The sequence below is a fragment of the Beta vulgaris genome, chromosome 2 (genome assembly GCF_026745355.1).
Source record: "Beta vulgaris subsp. vulgaris cultivar EL10 chromosome 2, EL10.2, whole genome shotgun sequence".
NCBI classification, from domain to species: domain Eukaryota; kingdom Viridiplantae; phylum Streptophyta; class Magnoliopsida; order Caryophyllales; family Amaranthaceae; genus Beta; species Beta vulgaris.
Genome location: NC_079203.1, coordinates 24,763,801 through 24,785,172, shown reverse-complemented (window position 1 = coordinate 24,785,172; position 21,372 = coordinate 24,763,801). Strand labels below are relative to the sequence as shown.

At 35.5% G+C, this 21,372-nt stretch overlaps 1 protein-coding gene across 1 annotated transcript; it reads right to left on the bottom strand.

Annotated features, from left to right (window-relative positions):
• Window positions 1–255: 255 nt before the first annotated feature.
• On the bottom strand, window positions 256–8,864 carry LOC104906358 (ALA-interacting subunit 3). Its single transcript, XM_010695100.4, has 8 exons — window positions 8,432–8,864; window positions 5,929–5,987; window positions 5,753–5,827; window positions 4,008–4,121; window positions 3,755–3,825; window positions 1,896–2,193; window positions 921–1,210; window positions 256–712 (listed from the first exon to the last, which is right to left on the bottom strand). Exons 1-8 carry the CDS (start codon window positions 8,514–8,516, stop codon window positions 658–660), a joined length of 1,047 nt encoding a protein of 348 aa, XP_010693402.1. The 5' UTR covers window positions 8,517–8,864; the 3' UTR covers window positions 256–657.
• Window positions 8,865–21,372: the final 12,508 nt, after the last annotated feature.

The window sequence follows — 21,372 nt, the reverse complement described above, 5'->3', positions numbered from 1 at the left end:
TTTTTTGGATCGAAAGATTGCTCAAGGTTGTCAGTCCGCAAAGCAGGGTATCAAGACCTGCGGAGGACGGTATAGGAATGCCGGTAATAATTTTGATAATACTCTCTAGAATAACTGTGCGAAGAACAATCTGCATCTTTCAGGTCGGCGTAGGAAATCATCAGTGAAAATATTCAACAAGGCTAAGCTATGTGATTGAGGGATCTTTCAATTATGTAAGTATGCATTTAAGACTTGTAGAATAACGTAAACATGTACGAGAGAAAAATCAATAAGATTAATAATAGAAAAGGGAAAAAGGAAATAGGTGAAAGAAGGGAAAGCCGTGGAAGATCCGAAGAAACGAAAACAATTCTAGGCTAATTGCTTGCTACAACCTTCAACCCTACTACTTCAACTGATGTACCAACTTCAAGTAGGACCAGCTATGCTTAAATAGTAGGTAAACCTGAACATAATTAACACGTTGCTCATGTAGAAACTTATATTCATAAAATTATACATAATATTTCTCTCGTAGCAGCCAAAGTGCCAAGAACCAAATATTTGGATCTGAAATGTACCCCCCTCCACCAACATTCAATTACAACACTAACCAAGTATTTGAATTTACACAAACAAGTTTCTTCCCAAATATATCACAAGGCTAACCGCTGATTATCTACCACCTGGATTCCTGTTCCATGACAAATAAGAAGGATCGCCAAGTCGTCTGCACAAACAAATCAATTGAGGACCAATGTGTAAGAAGTCACTTAAAGGAAGCTAAACCAAAGGATTATATAAGGCTCTTAAAAGCAAAATCAAATAGTTAAACAAGGCTAGCGGTAGAAATTTCAAAACCTGGAGATTAACAGTACCAAGTAGCAAATGAAGCAAAGCATGATGAAATAAGCAAGTTTGCAATTACAGATGGTTACCTTGGCTTCACCAGATAAATGATAGTGAACAGCATGGCCAAAAAGAAGCACAAGCCACCCACAGTAAGATACGCAATACCAAGGAAGTCGTTTTTCCCACCAAGCCAGCTAGTGGTGGAAAGTACCAACATCTTCTTCCCATTGAAGCTGTAGGTATTGTAGTTATTCTGGAGAGTGACATTTATAACATCATTTGCTTGCAAATCCTGTTCAATTTTCCCGTACAATTTTCTAAAAGTAGGAAGAGCTGCAGTTCGCATCCATACTATGAGATCCTCTTGATCGCTAAGCTGTAACAGGCAATTATAACCCATAAATCTTGCTTGTAAGAAACGAGAATTGTATATCAAAGTGTTGATATGGAATAGTAAAAGCATGAGTTGTTCTCTCTAAATAAAGTTAATGACATTGAAAAGGTGCTATTACATGTAAAGAAAAAAGTACGACAACCGTCCAGTGATGAACTCGCTGATTTAGGCTTTGGGAGGATGATGTGAGAAATTTAGTTCAAGAAGTTTCCATATCAACAATTCGAGCAAAATCACAAACAGTACTTCCATGTCAAGTGATTTGCATATGAAAAAAACACCCCAAGAAGTTCCTATAGGAACCCAAAAAAAATAGCAATAGGTTACTCAAACCTACATGGCCATTCCTTTCTCTAGAAGTTGTTTTTCAGGGTCTACAAAATTAGTATCTTACCACTTCTCATTGACTAGGGCCAAGGCTATCCATTTAGACCCCAAAACCATGCCCAGAACATACTAAGTTGAATTTCTTAACTTTGTTTTAGAGAGCTTATATGTCATACATCACTTGTCTTTTCAGTTTTTCTGACCTTATATGTTAGTTATATAGGCCAGACAATGAACAACAGAATAAATTATCCTTAATTCTCATTTCCAACATTAATAAACAATCATTCAAGATAAAGGCAGCGGTACGCCCTCATAAGCAAACAAATGATCAACTTACAGGGATTGATTCATTTAAATGTGCACCACCAATAATTCCTCCACTCTGAAAGTTTCTTGGGAAAACATCCCTCCCAAATTTGTGATCTCTATCACTCTTCCATGAAATTTCTCTCTTGTTGACCGTAAGGTTCCTGCTACTTATAGCAAAACTGTAGGTATCATTGAACAAACTCCAAGCTATGAGACCACAAGGCACAATAGGCATCCCATTTGCAATATCTTCTGGTCTGCAAGCGCTAACTTCAGAAGCACTACCATTATGCCTCAACTGTTGGTCGCTTCGGCTTTTTACGTACCTACGTGAATCAAGATCACAAATATCAAATAAAGAGGAACCATTAAAGTATTCAGTAGTCAAACTTGGTCGAAGTGCTACTACACTAATCAGTCCCCAACAAATATTCAGTAAAAACAGCATATATTAGAACAGCAAGTTCTTCTGGTGTTATTACCCTCCCATCCTCCCAGCAAACTGCTGGAAATCAGCTTAGCAAGATGTATAAGAGGGAAAAACCTAAAGGATATGTTAAATTAATGGGATCAAAGACGATCAACAAACAATACAACTAATCTCAGGGCTGGGGAATGAGAGGGTGAAGGTTTTCGGGGCTGGGGAAGGGGAGGGGCTGGGATAGTTTAAAACTTTAAACTACCGTATTACTATATCCATATGGGGGCTGGGGAAGGGGAGGGGCTGGGGTAGTTTAGGATTTAGGGACGGTGGTGTTGGAATGATATGTGGATATGGTATCCTAAAATTTTAAACTACCGTATCAGACACTCGTATCCATATCCATATCTGTATCCCTATCTAATACTCGTACCTGTATCCAGATTACGTAGCCAAAAACCAAACATACCAGTATAAGGAATACATAGTACAGAATAGAAACATAATAAAGGAAATTTTCCTCTGCCACTAGCTTTTATGCTAAAGGTGGAATGACCCATTTTTACCCCTTCTTGCATATGTGATGAGATAACTGATGCCTTGATTTCTTGCACAATTGAACCCACCTCCCCCTACTTTTAAATTTAAAACTATATATAGTACAACCCCAGAAAAGTACAGGACATAATGTTTTGAGCTATGATACTCGGACACAGCAAAATCGTCGGCGTACCCGCGTCGACACGGCAAAATCGTCGGCGTACCCGTGTCGACACGGCAAAATCGCGGGCGTACCCGTGTCGACACGACATGACACTGATCCAGGTACGAGATACGTGTCAGATCCGGCTATTTGCATTTGTACCCATGTCCATGTGACATAGTTTTGAGCCATCCACTTAGAAGATTTTAAGACATCCTGCTCAACAATTTATTGCTTCTTATAATAGCTTGGCTCAAAATTGTAAATTAGATAATCTTATTCTTCTATCAACTAGGATTCTGCCATGAGCGAAGCCAACCATTTTCGCTGTTTTTCTATTATATTATTAACAAATGATAGCAAAGCATTACGGTATACTGGTAAAACTAAAAAGCCAGCCATAATCATACAGATGCCATTACAAAATCTCCTAGAAATTATAATCTACTTTCTCCATTTTCTTTTAGTTGTATCGAAAGTACATTTCACGTTTGCCAACGCACAACTTTAAACTTTAATATCTCTGATTATGCATATGAAAAATTTATAAAAAGTTGATATCTTCAAAATACATGTCGAGACAAATCCAACAAGATCCCATATGACTATTTTTTCTTACGTATAAATAATACAAGAGGGTCAAAAAGAAGTTAGTGAATAGTGTCAAAAGTCAATGTGGTACAACTAAAAGAAAACAGAGGAAGTACCAATAACTGGAGAAGTAACTTTAGACGCTAATAATAATTTAAAAAGTAGTATGTACCTGCGATGGTTCTGATAAAAGTTATCAAGCTGGTAGTAAATATAAATAGGTGCTCTCATATGCTTTGACACCTACATGGAGAAAATAAATTGGATGAGAAAGCGCCAAATTAGAAGCACCAGTCTAGTAGACGCTAGTAGGCAATAGCAATAACAATCTTGGTTTGAGATGGCTGATAATGACAATGATCCTTCTATTCAGACAGCAATATTTATCACTCGAAGCACATACACAAGTATCAGGAGCCGCTTACTCTTAGTGTCCTAGTGCAGGTTTTATCTGCAGGTCCTTGAATGTAACTGATCTTTTCACTTTTAGATCCTGCTGGTGCACAGGCCTCATCATAGCGCTCAACAATTTCAACAACCTAGTGGCAAACAAAGATTAATAATTAACGAACATACAGCAACTTTACAAAGATATGGTAACATTACCATACACAAAAAATATTATATATATATGGCCTATATCATACACAAAAAAACGTCATGACCATTTACGTGTGGAATCAGGTTCTGGTCAATATCATCATGCAATTAGAACCATGAGAGAGCCATCAAACGAGATCATCAACATCTAAGGCTGAAGTTCTAAAAATCATTATACAAGGTCACATTAAGACAGATACAGTTACAAGTGCCAATACAGAACGGATAGAGATAACATAATGTCAAAAGTACACGACACTAACACGGTAAAATACATATTTTTGAGAAAATTTATAGATTTCTAATTACTTTGTTATTTCAAGGAAATTTATGTAATTCTGTGCATATTAAAGAAACTAGAAAGGTACGATGGTCATGGTAACGGCATGATTCATGTATAAGGATAAAGTCAAAATGATGATAAAAATGACACGTGTTAAATCATGTAGCCCTACAGAACATGTCGAGCTCTGTATTGTTTAATTATTTTTCCAGCTATCTAGCCCGATTTCTATTGTTAGATTATACAAAATTTGATGAAATTCCAATGATGATGACATGTTCAAAAAGTTGCTTCAGATGTGTATCGGTACGTGATGCGGGTTGAACATCGAACAAGCACACCTAGATGGGAATGTATGTGCAACTAGAATATGACAAATAGCTCATAGACGGCATTTCGGTAAATTTTAGCACATACATTCAATTTTATGATATCTTTATACAGTGGAAATCAATAACGAAATGTTGCATTATTCCACTTTTAATCTATGTTTTCCTACCGAATATGTTGAACTTTATAGATCTAATATATTTTCGAAATAATATCCCTCCCCCCCCCCCCCTAAGAGAAAAGGAAAAGAAAGAGAGACAAAAATCAAAGATAAAAGGGTCTAGACCCTCAAACCAGGGGGGCAGCATCAGATAAGGACCTTTTATGTAGAAAGAATTCACCAACATGTGTTCCCTCTACTTTCCTTCTTTTGTCCCCTTCTTGTTATGCTCTTTGGCTTGACAATTGTAAAATTATGGGACCAAAGGAAGGAAAAGGAGGGGCTGGAACATGGGTATGAGTCACTGGTTAGACCATTAATGGCCCTAATGGGTTAGAGGAGCATGGTATGCTAAGAGCAGGAAAACATGAGAAGGTCTGAAAGAGTCAATGGACTACCACCATCGAGCGATCACTAGTAATAATAAGATATGCAAAAAGGGAAAGGAGGGGATGGGAGGTGAGCATTGGCAAAAGTGGGATTGCGGTTTGACTGTTCGAGTTAGACTACATTCTTTTGGCAAGGGTGATTGGCGAGCTAAGTGGAAATCTGGATGCAGTCACGTGGTCAACCACGGTAGGAGAGGCGTTTTAACTTATTTTCCGTTATTTTTTCGTCATTCACTACATGCTTTCTTTGGGGCTCTCACCCATGCAACCATTTTCAAATAGTTAAGAATAATTTTCTCACAATCCATAGTAACATCTTACTTCATAGTTTATGTATGTTTTTGTATGTATTAATAAGTGTGTATCAAAGGGGCAGGTGCGCATACAGTTCAAGTAAAAAGAACATACATCACGAGATGCGAAAAGCGAAGCAACTCCAATTGGAATAAACACAATGCTGACGACCATGAAAGCAGAAATCACCTGCACAGGAAACACAAAAAGCATAGAAGATCAATTTGATAGAAGAAAACCAGTAGAGGTGTTATAGTACTAAAAAAGGAGCAAAATCAATTCCTACATACCCAACGAGGAGTTAAAATTGGTTTGCATGCTGGAAGTTCCTGTTGGGTAAACCTTGAATCTGAAATAAAGAGAATAAAATGTGAGGCAATATTCTTGTAACCCTTGTTTCCAAGACTGAAAAGGACTATGTGAAAGACAACATATCAAATTTTACAGATACTAAGATAAAGAAACATAAGAAATGCAATATCAAGGCTGGTGAACAGAGAGGCAGGACGCTCTCGCTCTTGCGTCTCATCAACATTACTCTCAGAAATTTTCCCAATCAAAAACTCAAGGTTTCTTATTTTTATTCCAGCCTCAAGGTTTTCATAAAAGGCATGTCCAATCCCGCATCATGCGCACCTGAGAGTTCTTAGTCATCCGACATGTGGATACTAATAGAAAAACCATTGTACCTCAAAAAAAATATACTTTTATAAATTGAAGATCAAGGTTAGGGGGTTGAGTTGTCTACTTCCCGAGCCTTCAATGCCGTGTTTTAAAACTTCCCTTTTAATCCTCCACTCTAGACTCTAGAAATGTTAAAAGCTATAACAAGCAACCTGAACTTCTCATCACATATACCTCATACATGTTCACTAAATATACATTACACATAAAATTGCACGGAAGAGTAGCTCCTAATTTTATAAGATGTATCATAACCACCACTCATTACAAATCAAACAGACCACACACAGAGAAAGTTACAGGAGATAACTGAGCAATCTAGGTGTTTTTAACTAATATAGGATGGGCATGTGCTTATTTGATTTTAATTTTCAAAGTATATATTTATAAATTTAGCATTCATCAACCAAAATCTTCTCAACGCAATGATGCTCACTAAGACCCTTGTATAAATTATTCAATAAAGTGATTTATTAAGTCTTAATGTCTACCAGGCTATGTTACTCGAACCCTTCATTTTACTTGAAGTACCTTTGTCGGAAACTCGACACTCCAACAAGGGTATAGCACTTCAAGCTCCATTTTGGGTCAAAATCATGGAATATTTCATTATATAGCAAAGTCAGACACATAGATACGTAACAACGTCAAACACAGCCTGAATTCAAGTAAATAGTGTTTACTGTTTAGGAGGGATTATTAGAAGGGAAAACATATTTTATCGGCTTCCGCTTTAGTATATAATATAGATCCTATGAGAGCTTATACCGAACAGCATCCCCAACCAAAAATGTTACACAATAAATTCATATTACTAAAGCATCGGGACATATGTAGCTCATAAGGAAGAAACCAGAAGCTGCAAGGAGAAGAAGAAAAAGCCTATGACTCAAAACCCCTCTTAATGCAGACATGTTCTGAAACTACCAAATTTAATATAAAAAATCTTATATTATTATTTCCCTTTATCCTAATTGTAACTTTCTCCCCCTCTCAGAACATTCTTATGGACAAAAAGACGTTGCAGTCTAACGATCCATGTCAATCCAAAGCACGGTTCAGCTTCAATGGTGACATACTCTGCAAACATAATCTAAGATGAAGTTTAGTGAACGGTAGTAAAATTTTATAATGAAAATAAGGTTGTCGTTTACCTTTTATGTCGATGTGGGACATTAATATCTTATATAAAAATATCTAAAATAGTTTCGAGCTTGTTCACGAACTTTCAAGCCGAACTTAGGGAGGCTCAGGCTCGTCTCGTTAAGGTCTCGAGCCGATCCTGAACTCGAGTCGAGCCCTCTCGAGCCGAGCTTTGACCAAGCCGAACTCAGAAAGTTTGCGAGCCACTCTGGCTCATTAACACCCCTACTTGGGTCAATCAACGGAATCTATCATAAGGTTTGTTCTCGCAAAAAAAAAAAATTGCTTAAGGTTTGTTTCGGCAAAAAAACTATACAAGGGAGTTTCTCACAAACTTCATGTTTTACAAGGTGGTTTTGATAAAAAAAAATCCTTTGAAATTATGTTGGGTATGCACACAATATCATTCCCCCTCAGGTAGGAAACCAGCTCTTCCCACCCTATAGATATCCATCACGATAGAAGAGTATAAACCCAAAATTACTCACGACCTGTTAAATAAAGCACATAACCAAGATGAAGAGAAGTCTTCCTCCATAACAACGCCTAAGTCACCAAAATACCAAATTCAAACTCAATATATTCTGAAGATCGAAATGGAACACAAAAGGATAGGAAAAACAAGTCCAAGATACTTAGAATCAACATCATCCACAAACTATGTAAGTCCAAGAAATCGGGATCGCTCCAAATTTTCGCTATCCCCAACACGGAAAAAGGGATAGTTTATACTTTTATCAAGTTAAAAGATCCAAAATCTTTATGTATTAAGGTTTATCAATGACAACCAAAAATCAATCAAACAATAAGTTTCAACTAAAACCAAAATGACAAGCAAGAATCTTAACATTTATGCGGCAAGCAAAGCAGCTAATTCGAAATACCTAGAACTCAAAAATGAAATTATGAACCAAAAAAAAAACCAAAAGATTGCAACTATCCAAAGCTTAAGGAAAGAGAATTTACACTTCGGTCGCTTTGAATTTCTTCTAACTGCAGAAGGATCGGTGGATCCAGCCCCTCCAGAGCTGGATGTAGGGTTGGAATTCATGGGGAAAAAAGGTTCAAATGTTAAATACTCACAAAAAAAAATGGCTGAAATTTCGATAAAATCAAAGAAAATCACAGAAAGGATGGAATTGAGGGGTTTAGGTTAACTGAGGGATTAAACTTTTTTGGGTTTTATTTTTCTGTATCAAATTCTCATTCTCTGTGAAAATTTTGACTTTGAAAAAATAATAGAGAGAGACAAGAGGATATAGAAAGGTGCGTAAGGAAAAGTCGTTTGTTTGAATAGGCAGGCAGGCAACCTCTGCAATCGAGAAGCGATGAAGAGAGAAAATGAGCGGAAGGAAGGTAGCAAGCAACTAAGAAGCCGATGGAAGGTCAAACCATCCAAGTTTGGGTAAAAATAAGTACATAGTATAAAAACATAACGCGGTTAGACTTAACATGTCAAAGAAAAAAAAATATTGAAGAGAGATAAAAAGAATAAAGAAGGCCCCAATTCTTTTCTCCCAATTTTCCGATAAACCTAGCCTAAAATCTTCGAAACAACTTAAAAATAGATTGTTTCAATCTTGCCTTAATTTATAATGTTTCTTCGCCCTTTTATTTATAATTAGTTATTAGTTCCGGGCTATGTCTCGGGTAAGAAAAGTTCATTTATTAATATAATACTTTATATTAATAATATTAAATACATCTCAGTCTAGTGGTTAAGATTTTAGTATATGTACTTGAGGTCTCGGGATCAAACCCTATTTTGTGCAATTTTACGCCACGTGGCACAGTTTCTTGTTTATGCACGTCTTTTAATACATTTGTATAGTTTTTCCTTGCGCAAGGAGGATTACCAAAGAGTATAGCTCTTAATTTGCTTTTCCATGCGAAAATTAGGGCTACTTCTGCAAAATCAAATAGGATGGTTATCCATAATTGCAAAGTCTGTCAGAACTATAGGTCTAATAACCTATTAATTTCTGGTAATTTATTGCCAAATCTCATTATAAATCCATTGAAGAGGTATAGTGGCATCAATTTCTAAATTTCAAGTACAAATATAAAGTTAGGATTTTAGGTTTTCTGTCATGGGATGGGAAAGATCATTACATCCCCTTTTTAGAGTGGTTATCTTTAATTCTTTTTGTCTTATGGTCATGATTACTAATGGCGTGGAGGTTGGTCAGAGTTCGAAGGAGAGTATTGGAACTTTTGCCATTAATTCACTTCAAGCATTAAATGCAATAGTAAGTTTCATTCAGTTCACTCAATTGCAACTATCTAGGGATGTATTTTGCCCAAATTTCTTACACTAATAAGCAACCAAACTCAGGTAAATTTTTATCATCTTGCAAAGTTTAATTCTTCTCTAGTCTTAATTTTTATAAAATCCCAAGTTAATTACTTTATTGAGTGTGCTAGTATAATTGGCTCTATGGAAAATTATAAGTCATTCAAAGAGGTTGTCCTTGAAAGTGGTAATTCTTCTAGTGATAAAACAACTTCAGTTACTGATTCTCAAGCTGCATATGAGTCCTTTAAAATTAGTAATTTTCATGTTCCTTCTACGAATTATGCTCTTGACCCCCTGGTCCCCCTACTTTTCCTGAGTCCATAGTATTAGATGATTTACCTCAGGTGCAAAAAGATATTGAGGATTTAACTAAAACCTGTTTAGTTGGTAAATGTTTGGTGAGTCAGTTGATATAAGAATTATCATAGCAAGAATTAAAGCATATTGGAAATTTTGTAAAAGAGATGTAGACTGTAATCCCCCATAATTTTATAAATTTTATAATTATAATATGTATATTTATATATATTTGAATATTTAAATAATTTAATTTTTTAAGGTGTTGATTATTTGAAAGTCAAAAGGGTTATTTAATGATTTTAAATAAAAAAAAATTATTTAGGCATACTTTAATAGTTTAATAATTTTTGAGTTACAGTGTAAAATATTTTAAATTGAGTTAGAGGAACTTAACTCAACTCAAACACCTAATCATTAAATGATTATTAAAAGCTCAAACACATTTCTCTAATCCCACAAGGGGTTTACCTATATAAACCCAACAATACCCAAAATTCCCACACATTAATCATTCACCCTAAATTTTATCTACTTTTTTTTTTCTCTCTCTCGTCCTGACGGCTCTCTCTCTCTCTCTCTCTCTCTCTCTCTCTCTCTCTCTCTCTCTCTGTTTTCTTCTCCTCATTTGGACCTCCACGACAGCCACCAGCCCGACCACCATCGCCGAGCACCGGCAGCCGCGCCTCCCTTTGCTTGTTGTTTTCCTCCTCCTTCCTCTCTTTGGTTTATTTTCTTCCTCCTCTATTTTATTTAATGTTAAGTTTATGTTTTAAGGATTAATTTAATATTTTCATGATTAAAGTTTGTAGTTTTGATGATTTAAATATAAATTTCAAATTGTATAATTTGCATAATAAAGTAATTAAATTTCAGATTTATTAATTATGTTTAAACTAGGGTTTTAAGCATCAAAGCATGGATTTTTTGGGTTTTATGAGTTGAATATTGTAGTACTATATTATAGTTTATGAAAATTGAGTACTCTTATGTTTATGATTTTGTTTAAGTATGTTTTAAAGGATTTTAAATATATTATAAGTTGGTGGAATTTTTATTAGTATGCTTATGATGGAGTTTTAAGTGTCAAAGTAAGGATTTTTGGGAGTTTTTAATGACTAGTATGGTAGTGTAGTACTATACTAGGAGACATTAATAGTTGAAGTTTCAATGATTAAAAAGGATTTTATTTTTAATTTCTTTTATTAGGAAAGATAATTATCCGAAGACCAACCCCTGCTAGGATACTACCCTGCAAGACACACCAGCTCATAGGTTGGGTAAAAGGCTAAACAGTCTAGAGTTAAATGTCCAACATATTGTTGGGATCAGGATTCAAATCCTGACTAATGCCCTGAAATTCGGGGTGGTACTCCACTGAGCTACCACCTCTCCCTCAAAGATTTTATTTTTAATTACTAGTATGGTAGTACTATACTAGGAGATATTAATAGTTGAAGTTTTAATGATTAAAAAGGATTTTAAATATTTTTAAAGAGGGTTTAAAATATTTTAAAGTAGCTAGAATTTTATTTGAGTATTGATTAGTGGTTGTATTGATATTTCGAAGGGGGAGAATTCTCTTTAGACGAATTCTATGGTTGTTAAAGTGGCTTCGCACCCGAAAACTTTGGTTCTAAAACTGTATAAAACATTCACTTTTCATTAAAATATCTAACCAAAACCTTTAGGGTGTTACCGCCGCATCTATTGTTAAAAATAAATGCAAGACTAATTATCAAGAATAAAATTTAACTTACAAATCAAAGTATCAAAATAAACCAAACTATGTTGTCTAATTTAAACCAAACCAAAACTAAACAATCTCAAATAACAGTACTATAATGTTTATTAAACTAGGTGAACTTAAGCTATAAATTCATGCATTCCTGCAACGTAGTCCCTTTCACCAACCTGCACAATATAAATAGGAAAGAGCAAAGAAAAGCAAAAACACAAAAATTAGTGAAAGCTAAGTAATTACAGCTCCATCCCGTAAGATAATAATAATAATTATTATATTTTAAAAATAATTTTTATAGGATAATACAGACAAGTATAACGTAGTACAGACAAGTATAACATAATATAGACAAGTATATAATATGATTAACCATTTCAATTATTGAAGTTTATATAAGTCATACAACAACAAATTTAATTGTTAGAGGGAAATTGAACGTTGGTAGGCCGGGACTAATCCCAGTAACCACCTACTTCAACATGGGTCGTAACCCAGACAGATTAAGAGAAATGGCCAATATCGTTTTGCAGAACGTACCTAGTGTGCACACCCCTCACTAATCTAATAGGTATCCGCAATGCGCACCAATAGTATTAGGAGGAAGACAATAAAGAATTGTAACAGAATGAAATCAAGTATTGTTCATCACCTATGGAGGATCCAAGTCCACATGATAATTCCCTCAATAATATTTCCACTTTACGTGATTAATAGATTTTAATAGTTATGACACATCAAATATTACATTAACATTAACATGAACGTCTTTAGTTCAAATAATATTTTTCACAACTTAGCCACTTAATAGAATTATAATAATCGACGTCCATAATTCATAGTAATCAATACGTCCATCATTAGAGCCTCATAGAGTCATAATATCAACTTATAATAATATCGTTCGTAACATCATTAACTCACTAGTTGTACCATTAAGTTACATTATCAACATTAGTGTACTTTTTAGCATGATGGTTACATATGTACATTATAAATCTGAAGATAATAACAAAATACTAGTAGATACATATGTATTATATGCAGGGATAGTATGTACTATAAATATAATAATAATTTTAGTCATAACAAGTACTAATACTATTCATGTCAAATAATATACATCTAACATAAACATGAAATCACATAAACCACATGTATTACAAATAGCACATACAATTCCTAATGGGATTCTAATTGTTGATGGACATTGTGAATTACCTCGAACGCGTCCCAAATATAGAAATATCACCTAAAATTCATCTGCTACGAAGTTTCCATCTACAACAAATAATATTACCTAAAGTTAGTCATTTGATATAATATCACGAAAACTAAATAACCAAAGTTACAAAATTAATAGTAACTAACAAAGTTAAATAACCAAGGTTGAAAAGGAAAAAAAAAATTTAAAACCTTTTACTAAAAAAAAAAAACGTAACACCAGTCACATTTGGAAAGAACATTTTTGTAGAAATGTTTCATGTGATGTGACAGCAAGTCCGACTTACAACTTTCACGTGGACTTGCTGCACCTGTACACCTTTTCCTTTTTTTTATCAAAAGGTTGAATTCCGAAAAAAATAAGGAACTAAAGTTCCTTCTACTGTGCACACAAGAAACCAGAAGGAAGAGAGACACTAGTAGAATAAATGCTTATTGTTGCGGTCAAAAAGTGGCCTATTGCGGCGGTTTTGGGCGCGCAACAATTAAGGGGGCAGCAATAGGTCATAAATATATTGCTGCGATTTTAAACTGCAGCAATATCTTCAAAAATTGCGGTTTCTAGCCCGAACCGCAACAATATATATTTTTTTATTAAGAAAATACAACATATTGCTGCGGTTTCTAGCCCAAAACCGCAGCAATAGTGTCCTGATACAGGCAAAAAAAAAATTCTTTTTTTTTGCATTTTACCATAATATTTGAAAGATAAAAACCGGGCAACAAACCCATCCACAAATGAGCATTATATCGTTTAATATAAACTAAACTCAAAATGAAACCAACATCACTTCTCATTCACAATAGATGAAAACCAGAAAATCAGATCTAAGAAAAAAAACTAAAAAATTGAAATGAAAAGATTAACAAATAAATTACGGCTTCAAATCGCGTAAATTCGTTGCTCAGATTCGAACCTATCATGAATCTGAATTGCAGTCCAGTCTCGAAAATTGCAGCCAATTCGAAGATGGAGTTTCAGAGAAATGGAAGTTCAAGGAGAGAGAGGGCGAAAGCAGACCGAAGAGGAGAAGAGATGCGAAAGAAGCAGGAGAGGATAGTGAGGAGAGAGAGGCTGCAGGAGAGGATAGTGAGGAGAGAGAGAGGCCGCAGGAGAAGATGGTGAGGAGAGAGAGAGAACGCTTATGAGGGAGAGAAGGGGGAACAAAAACCTAATTGGTGCCACAATTTTTTTTTATACTTAAAACAATCTATATTGCTGCGGTTTTCCTGATAAACCGCAGCAATATATTAAAATAATATTTTTTATACTATTTTAATATATTGCTGCGGTTTTTTCGACAAACCGCAGCAATATGTAGTCAAAAAAATTCCGTTGAAACCATATTGCTGCGGTTTTCGGGCGAAACCGCAGCAATATGGTTATTTTGTATTTTTCCTTTTTCTTTTTACGTGATATATTGCTGCGTATGGGTAAAACCGCAGCAATATCACCGCAGCAATAAGCAATTATTCTACTAGTGGAGGAAAGAAGAAGAAAGGAGAAAAGAGAAGAAGAAGGAAGAAGAAAAGAGAAGAAGAAGAAGAACACCGGCGCCGGACTCCGGCCAAGTCGTCGGAGTCGCGGTGTCGGGTTTTTAAAATATTTTTTTTTCTCTGGTTGAAACCTTCGAAATACAACAATGGTGGATCTTTAGATCTGAAATTTGGAACTTACCAAAGAGATGAAAAAAGTGAATTACGTGAGAATTTTTGGGTGATATGGGGTGTGTGTATATATATATATATATATATATATATATATATATATATATATATATATATATATATATATATATATATATATATATTTTAGTGTTTCACTAAAAGATAAGTATTTAAAAAAATTTAATCCTTTCCCAAAACCAACTCAAGTTATAATTTCAGAATTTTCTTTTCTCTCTATCTTTCTTTTTGAACGAAAAAGATGATTAAATAAAATCTGATTTTCTTCTAACACTTTTTGAAATTCTATTTTTATTTTATTTATTTATTTTTAAATGATAAAAAAATCTAGTATTATATAAAAACGAATTTCTAGAAAATCTGATTTACTAAAATTATAATTTATTTTTCAAAATTCTATATTTATAAAATCTTATTATAACAAAATAATTTTCCTAAATAAGTTATAAAAATTTGGGATATTACATCTACTCTCCCTTAAAGGAAAGTTCGTCCTCGAACTTTGTAATTAGCTCTTGCAATTAATATGCAAATGAAAGTTAGTATCATATTTTAGCCCCCTTAAAGAGTTTCGTCCCCGAAACTCAAGCGTACCTGCTAAAAAGTTCGGGATATCGTTTTTCATATCATCTTCGGCTTCCCAAGTAGCCTCTTCAGAAGTTTGACTTGACCATAACACCTTGACTATTTTACCGCCTTGTTCGGGTATTCTCGTTTTGGTATCAAGGATCTATACGGGCGTTGCTCAAAGGATAAGGTTCATCTAGTTCAATGGTTTCAGGTTGAATGATATGGGTAGGATCATGGACATATTTTCGAAGTTGAGACACATGAAAGACGTATGGACATTAGCTAACTCCATTGGTAAGGCTAATCTATAGGCTACTTCCCCAATTCGCTCCAAATCTCATATGGTCCAATGTAACGTGGACTCAACTTTCCTTTCCTACCAAATCTCATGACCCCCTTTGTTGGTGACACTTTTAGCAAAGCCTTCTCCCCAACCTCAAATTCCATCTCCCTTCTATTCTGATCTGCTAAGCCTTTTGTCTATCTTGAGCTGCCCTCATGTGCTCCTGAATAAGCCTAACTTGTTTCGTTGTTTCTTCAATCATCTCAGGCCCTAAAGTCATCGTCTCACTTATGTCACTCCAACACAAAGGACTCCTACATTTTCGCCCATACATGCTTCATACGGTGCCATCTTTATGCTTGAGTGATAACTGTTGTTATACGAAAACTCTATAGTTGGAAATAATCATCCCAAGATCCTCCAAAGTCTATCACACATGCTCTCAACATATCCTCCAAGTTTGAATTGTTCTCTCTGTTCTCTGTCCATCTGTTGCAGGGTGGAAAGCTGTACTAAATTTGAGCAATGTCCCAAAGGCTTGTTGTAACCTCTCCCAAAACTTGGAAAAATCTCGAGTCTCTATCTGAAAATATCCTTTGGTACTCCATGCATCTCAAACCTCTCGCACATATGCACTAGCCAACTGTTGCATACTCCATGTATCCTTCATTGCTATAAACTGGCCGACTTTGTCAATCGATCCACTATAACCCATATGGCATTCTTAGCTGACTTAGTAAGTGGTAATCCCATCACAAAATCCATTGAAATAGACTCCCATTTCCAACTCGGCACTTCTAAAGGTTGCATCATTCCACCAGGTCTCATATGCTGAATCTTCACTTTCTGACACGTCAAACACTTTGCAACAAACTCTGCCACTTCACGTTTCATGTTTTTCCACCAAAAATGCTGCTTCAAATCCTTATAGAGTTTATCTCCTCCAGGATGCACAGAATATGGCGTATTATGAGCTTCTTCCAAAATCTTTCTTTTTAACTCCTCATCCTTAGGCACACACCATCTTCCCTTGTACTTCACAACACCTTCTCATCAATGTCAAACTCGATGACAACTCCATCTTCTTTCATTTTCTTTATCTTCACCATCCACTCATCACTACTTTGCTTCCTTCGAATCTCATCGAATAAGGTGGGTTGCACACATAGTGCATTCAATTGAGCTTCCACTTGCCCTTGCTCCATGACTTCTAAACTCATTCTCCTGAAATCTTCACACAATCTCTCAGATAAACACCATCATGTTCATCGAATGACTAGTCTTCCTACTCAATGCATCAGCAACTTTATTCGCTTTACCCTCATGATACAATATCTCCAAATCATAATCCTTAATGAGTTCAAGCCATCTCCTCTGTCTCATGTTCAACTCCTTCTGAGTAAATATATACTTCAGACTTTTATGATCAGTGAAAATCTTACATGACACACCATACAAATAATGCCTCCAAATCTTCAATGCGAATACTACAGCAGCTAACTCTAAATCATGAGTAGGGTAATTCTGTTCATAAGGCTTAAGTTGTCTCGAAGCATATGCTACCACCTTACCATGTTGCATCAATACACATCCTAACCCATTCTTAGAAGCGTCACTATACACCTCAAAACCTTCTAATCCAGATGGTAAGTCAAAACTGGTGCTGAAGTAAGTCTTTGCTTCAATTCCTGAAAAGCTTTCTCACACTCTCATCCCACTGAAATCGAGTTGTTTTCTTCATCAAATTTGTCAAAGGTTGAGCTACTTTTGAGAAATCTTGCACAAACCTCCTATAGTAGCCAGCAAGTCCTAAGAAACTTCTAATCTCAGTCACATTACTAGGTCTCCCCATTCGTTACTGCTTGTATCTTTGATGGATCTACAGCAACACCTTCCTTCGAAATCACATGACCTAAAAATGCAACTTTCTCAAGCCAAAACTCACATTTTGATAACTTAGCATACAACCTTTTCTCTCGAAGTATCTCCAAAACTTTCCTTAAATGACCTTCATGCTCTTCTTTGTCCTTCGAATACACCAATATATCATCTATGAACACCACCACAAATCTATCTAAATACGGCTGAAATGTCCTATTCATAAGATCCATAAATGCTGCAGGTGCATTAGTAAGTCCAAATGGCATCACTGTGAACTCATAAGCCCATACCTGTACGAAAGCTTTTTTGGTATATCTTCCTCCGAAATTCTCAATTGGTGATACCCAGACCTCAAATCAATCTTAGAGAAAATTCCAGCACCCTTAAGTTGATCAAATAAATCCTCAATCCTAGGCAATGGGTACTTATTCTTTATTGTGACATTATTCAACTCTCTGTAATCAATACACAACCTCAAGGTTCCATCCTTCTTTCGAACAAATAACACTGGTGCTCCCCAAGGTGAAACACTTGGCCTAATGTACCCTTTCTCCAATAATTCCTCCAATTGCACTTTCAACTCTTGCATCTCTGCAGGTGCCATCCTATATGGTGCCTTAGAAATAGCTCCAGTTCCAGGCACTAGGTCAATTTTAAAATCCATTTCTCTCACTGCGGCATCCCTGGAATTTCTTCTGGAAAAACATCTTGGAACTCACTCACCACAGGTATTTGAGATATCTCTCCATCCTCCACACTCACATCCTTCACATGGCACAAATATATGGGGTAGCCCTTCCTAATATAGGTTTTGAATGACATGGCTGACACAATACTGACTCCAGGTTTAGAAACAATTCCTTGATAGGATATTCTATTTCCCTTTGGCCCCCTAAGAGACACCTTTTGAGTATGACACTCTATCCTACTCTATACTTAGCAAGCCAATCCATTCCCAATATTACATCAAAGTCGGGTAAGTCAAACTGAATAAGATCAGCAGGCAAATCAGATCCTAATATGGTAATGGGTATGTCTTGGTATAGAGAACTACAAGGAACTACTTCTCCTGAAGGTATTGTAATGAAAGTTTGACACAAGATTGAGGGTTTTAGACCTAACTTTTCAACAAATGAACTAGCTATGAAAGAATGAGACGCCCCAGAATCAAAAAGCAAGTAAGCAGGGTTAGAGTTTACGAGGAAAGTACCCGTCACAACATTGGCGTTGGTGTCTGCTTCATTCTGGTTCATAACATAGATTCTTCCATTGTTGCCTCGAGCACCATTTCCATTGCCGTTCTGATTGTTGTTTCCTCCATTTGCTCGATTGTTATTCTGACCATTATGCTGAGTAGTGTTCCCTCCTTGAGCATTCGAAGTCTGACCCTGGGAGTTATTGTTGTTATAGGGACGATTGTTGTTGTTTTGGTTCTGATTAGGCCCATGACCATTCCTATTCCCCCCATTGTTCCCATTTTGTCCTTTTTCTGACGCTTGGGACACTGATTAGCCTTATGTCCTTTCTCTCCACAAGCATAACAAGTTATTGGGTCTCCTTGACAGGTAAATCCTGGGTGGCTTTTGTTACACTTCTACAAGTAGGGTTCTGGGTACGGGATCCTTGATGGTTTGATCTCCCCTGACCTTGGTAGTTGCTACGATTCCCTTGATAATTACCACCACCATTAGTGTGATTATTGCCCCATTATTATTGTTACCCCCATATCGAGGTTTCTTGTCATTTCCATGGTCATTTTGATTTGTAGGTGGGTCTTTTCTCTTATTCCTCCCCATAACTTCCTCTTCACGCCTCAAAATCCTCTCAATATTAGAAGCCTTAGCATAAGCCTCCTGAAAAGTTGCAGAAGTTGCTCCCCCAAGTCTGGTCTGAATTCTAAATGCTAACCATCCTCAAACTTTTGAGCCTTGCTCTCTCATCTGGCACAACATTAGGGCAAAATCTAGCTAACTCATTGAACTTTTGGGCATACTCTTGCACAGACATAGTACCTCCCTGGTTAAATCTAGTGAACTCATTGTATTTCTGCCTCCTAATATGTTCAGGGAAAAATCTATCCTTAATAGCAACCTTAAAAGCATTCCAATTAAAGTTTTCCTGAGCTCTAACAATAGGTCCTTGACTCTCCCACCAAGTGTCTGCATCCTCCCTCAAATAAAAGGTAGCTTGGTCTACTTTTTGAGCTTCAGGTGTCCCAGTAGCAGTGAATAACTTATCAAAGTCTCTTAGCCAGTTCTCTAAGAGTAAGGGGTCTTCCTTTCCTACAAAAATTGGAGGTTTAAGGGTTGCTAACTTCTTTGCCATAGCAGCTTGTGGGTCCTCTCCACCATTATTCCCTAATTGGTTTTGTAACACTAAACCCATACGTTGCGAAAGTTGTTCAAGAGATCTCAGTCTCTCAAGCAGTTGTTCAGGGGTTTCAGCCATTTGTTCAAAAGTCCTCCTACGAGATCTAGTGTATACTTGATAGGTTTGCATACAATTCCTGCACATTAGCATTGGTATTACTACATCTATTCACCCATACATGGTCTTGCACATCGTTTTATTTACTCAATACAACTTTCATCATAAGAAAATTACATGCTCAACCAAATATATTTCATCATAACATTTCAAGACAACCTTTGCATGCTTCCACATAACATCAATTTGACAAGTAAACACAATTATAACAAGAACTTAAACTCTATTCAACTCAATAAATAGTCAAGTAATAAAATTCCTAATAATTATTATAAAAACACATATAGGAACTTAGAGAATTTCCAATACTACTAAAGAACTTAGTATACAGACCTTATTATAAATATAAATTTCTAAATCCTATGGTTAAACGGTCAACATTTTCTTGTAGTTACAACATCTAAACATACAAGAAAGAAAAGAAACAATTAATAAGCACCTGAAATAAGTGCTTCACATTAAAGCACATAAACCCTTTTCGATCCCACTCTCACAATTTATTTAATGTTTATTACTTAATTTATTATACCTATATTTTTATTAACCTTAGACTCGTAATTATTTAACACATTTTATTAACTCCTAATTTATATTAATTTATTATAACCTAAGCTCAATACCAATTTGTAACACCCCAAAACTTTGGTTCTAAAACTTTATAAAATATTCACTTTTCATTAAAATATCTGACCAAACCTTTAGGGTGTTACCGCCGCATCTATTGTAAAAAAATAAATGCAAGACTAATTATTAAAATAAAAATTTAACTACAAACCAAAGTATCAAAATAAACCAAACTAAGTTGTCTAATTTAACCAAACCAAAACTAAACAATCTCAAATACAGTACTTATGTTATTAAACTAGGTGAACTTAAAAACTATAAATTCACTCATTCCTGCAACGTAGTCCCTTTCACCAACCTGCACAATATAATAGGAAAGAGCAAAAAAAACAAAAACACAAAAATTAGCGAAAGCTAAGTAATTACAACTCCATCCCGTAGATAATAAATAATAATATAATAATAATTATTATATATTATATAAAATAATTTTTATAGCATAATACATTCAAGTATAACATAGTACAGACAAGTATAACATAATACAGACAAGTATATAATATGATTAACCATTTCAATTATTCAAGTTTATATGAGTCATACAACAACAAATTCAATTGTTAGAGGGGAGTTGAACGTCAGTAGGCCGGGACTAATCCCAGTAACCACCTACTTCAACATGGATCGTCACCCAGATAATTAAGAGTAATGGCAATATCGTTTTAGAACGTCCCTGGTGTGCACACCCCTCGCTAATCTAATGGGTATCCGCAATGCGCACCAATAGTATTAGGAGGAAAACAAAAGAGTTGTAACAAATAAAATCAAGTACTGTTCATCACCTATGGAGGATCCAAATCCACAGGATAATTCCCTCA

Coding starts and splice junctions, on each gene's coding strand:
- LOC104906358 (XM_010695100.4), bottom strand. CDS start 8,516: ATGAATTCCAACCCTACATCCAGCTCTGGAGGGGCTGGATCCACCGAT. Junction 5,988..8,431: donor AAATTCAAAGCGACCGAAGT/GTAAATTCTCTT, acceptor TCTTTATTTCAG/ATTCAAGGTTTACCCAACAG. Junction 2,194..3,754: donor TTTTATCAGAACCATCGCAG/GTACATACTACT, acceptor TGATTCACGTAG/GTACGTAAAAAGCCGAAGCG.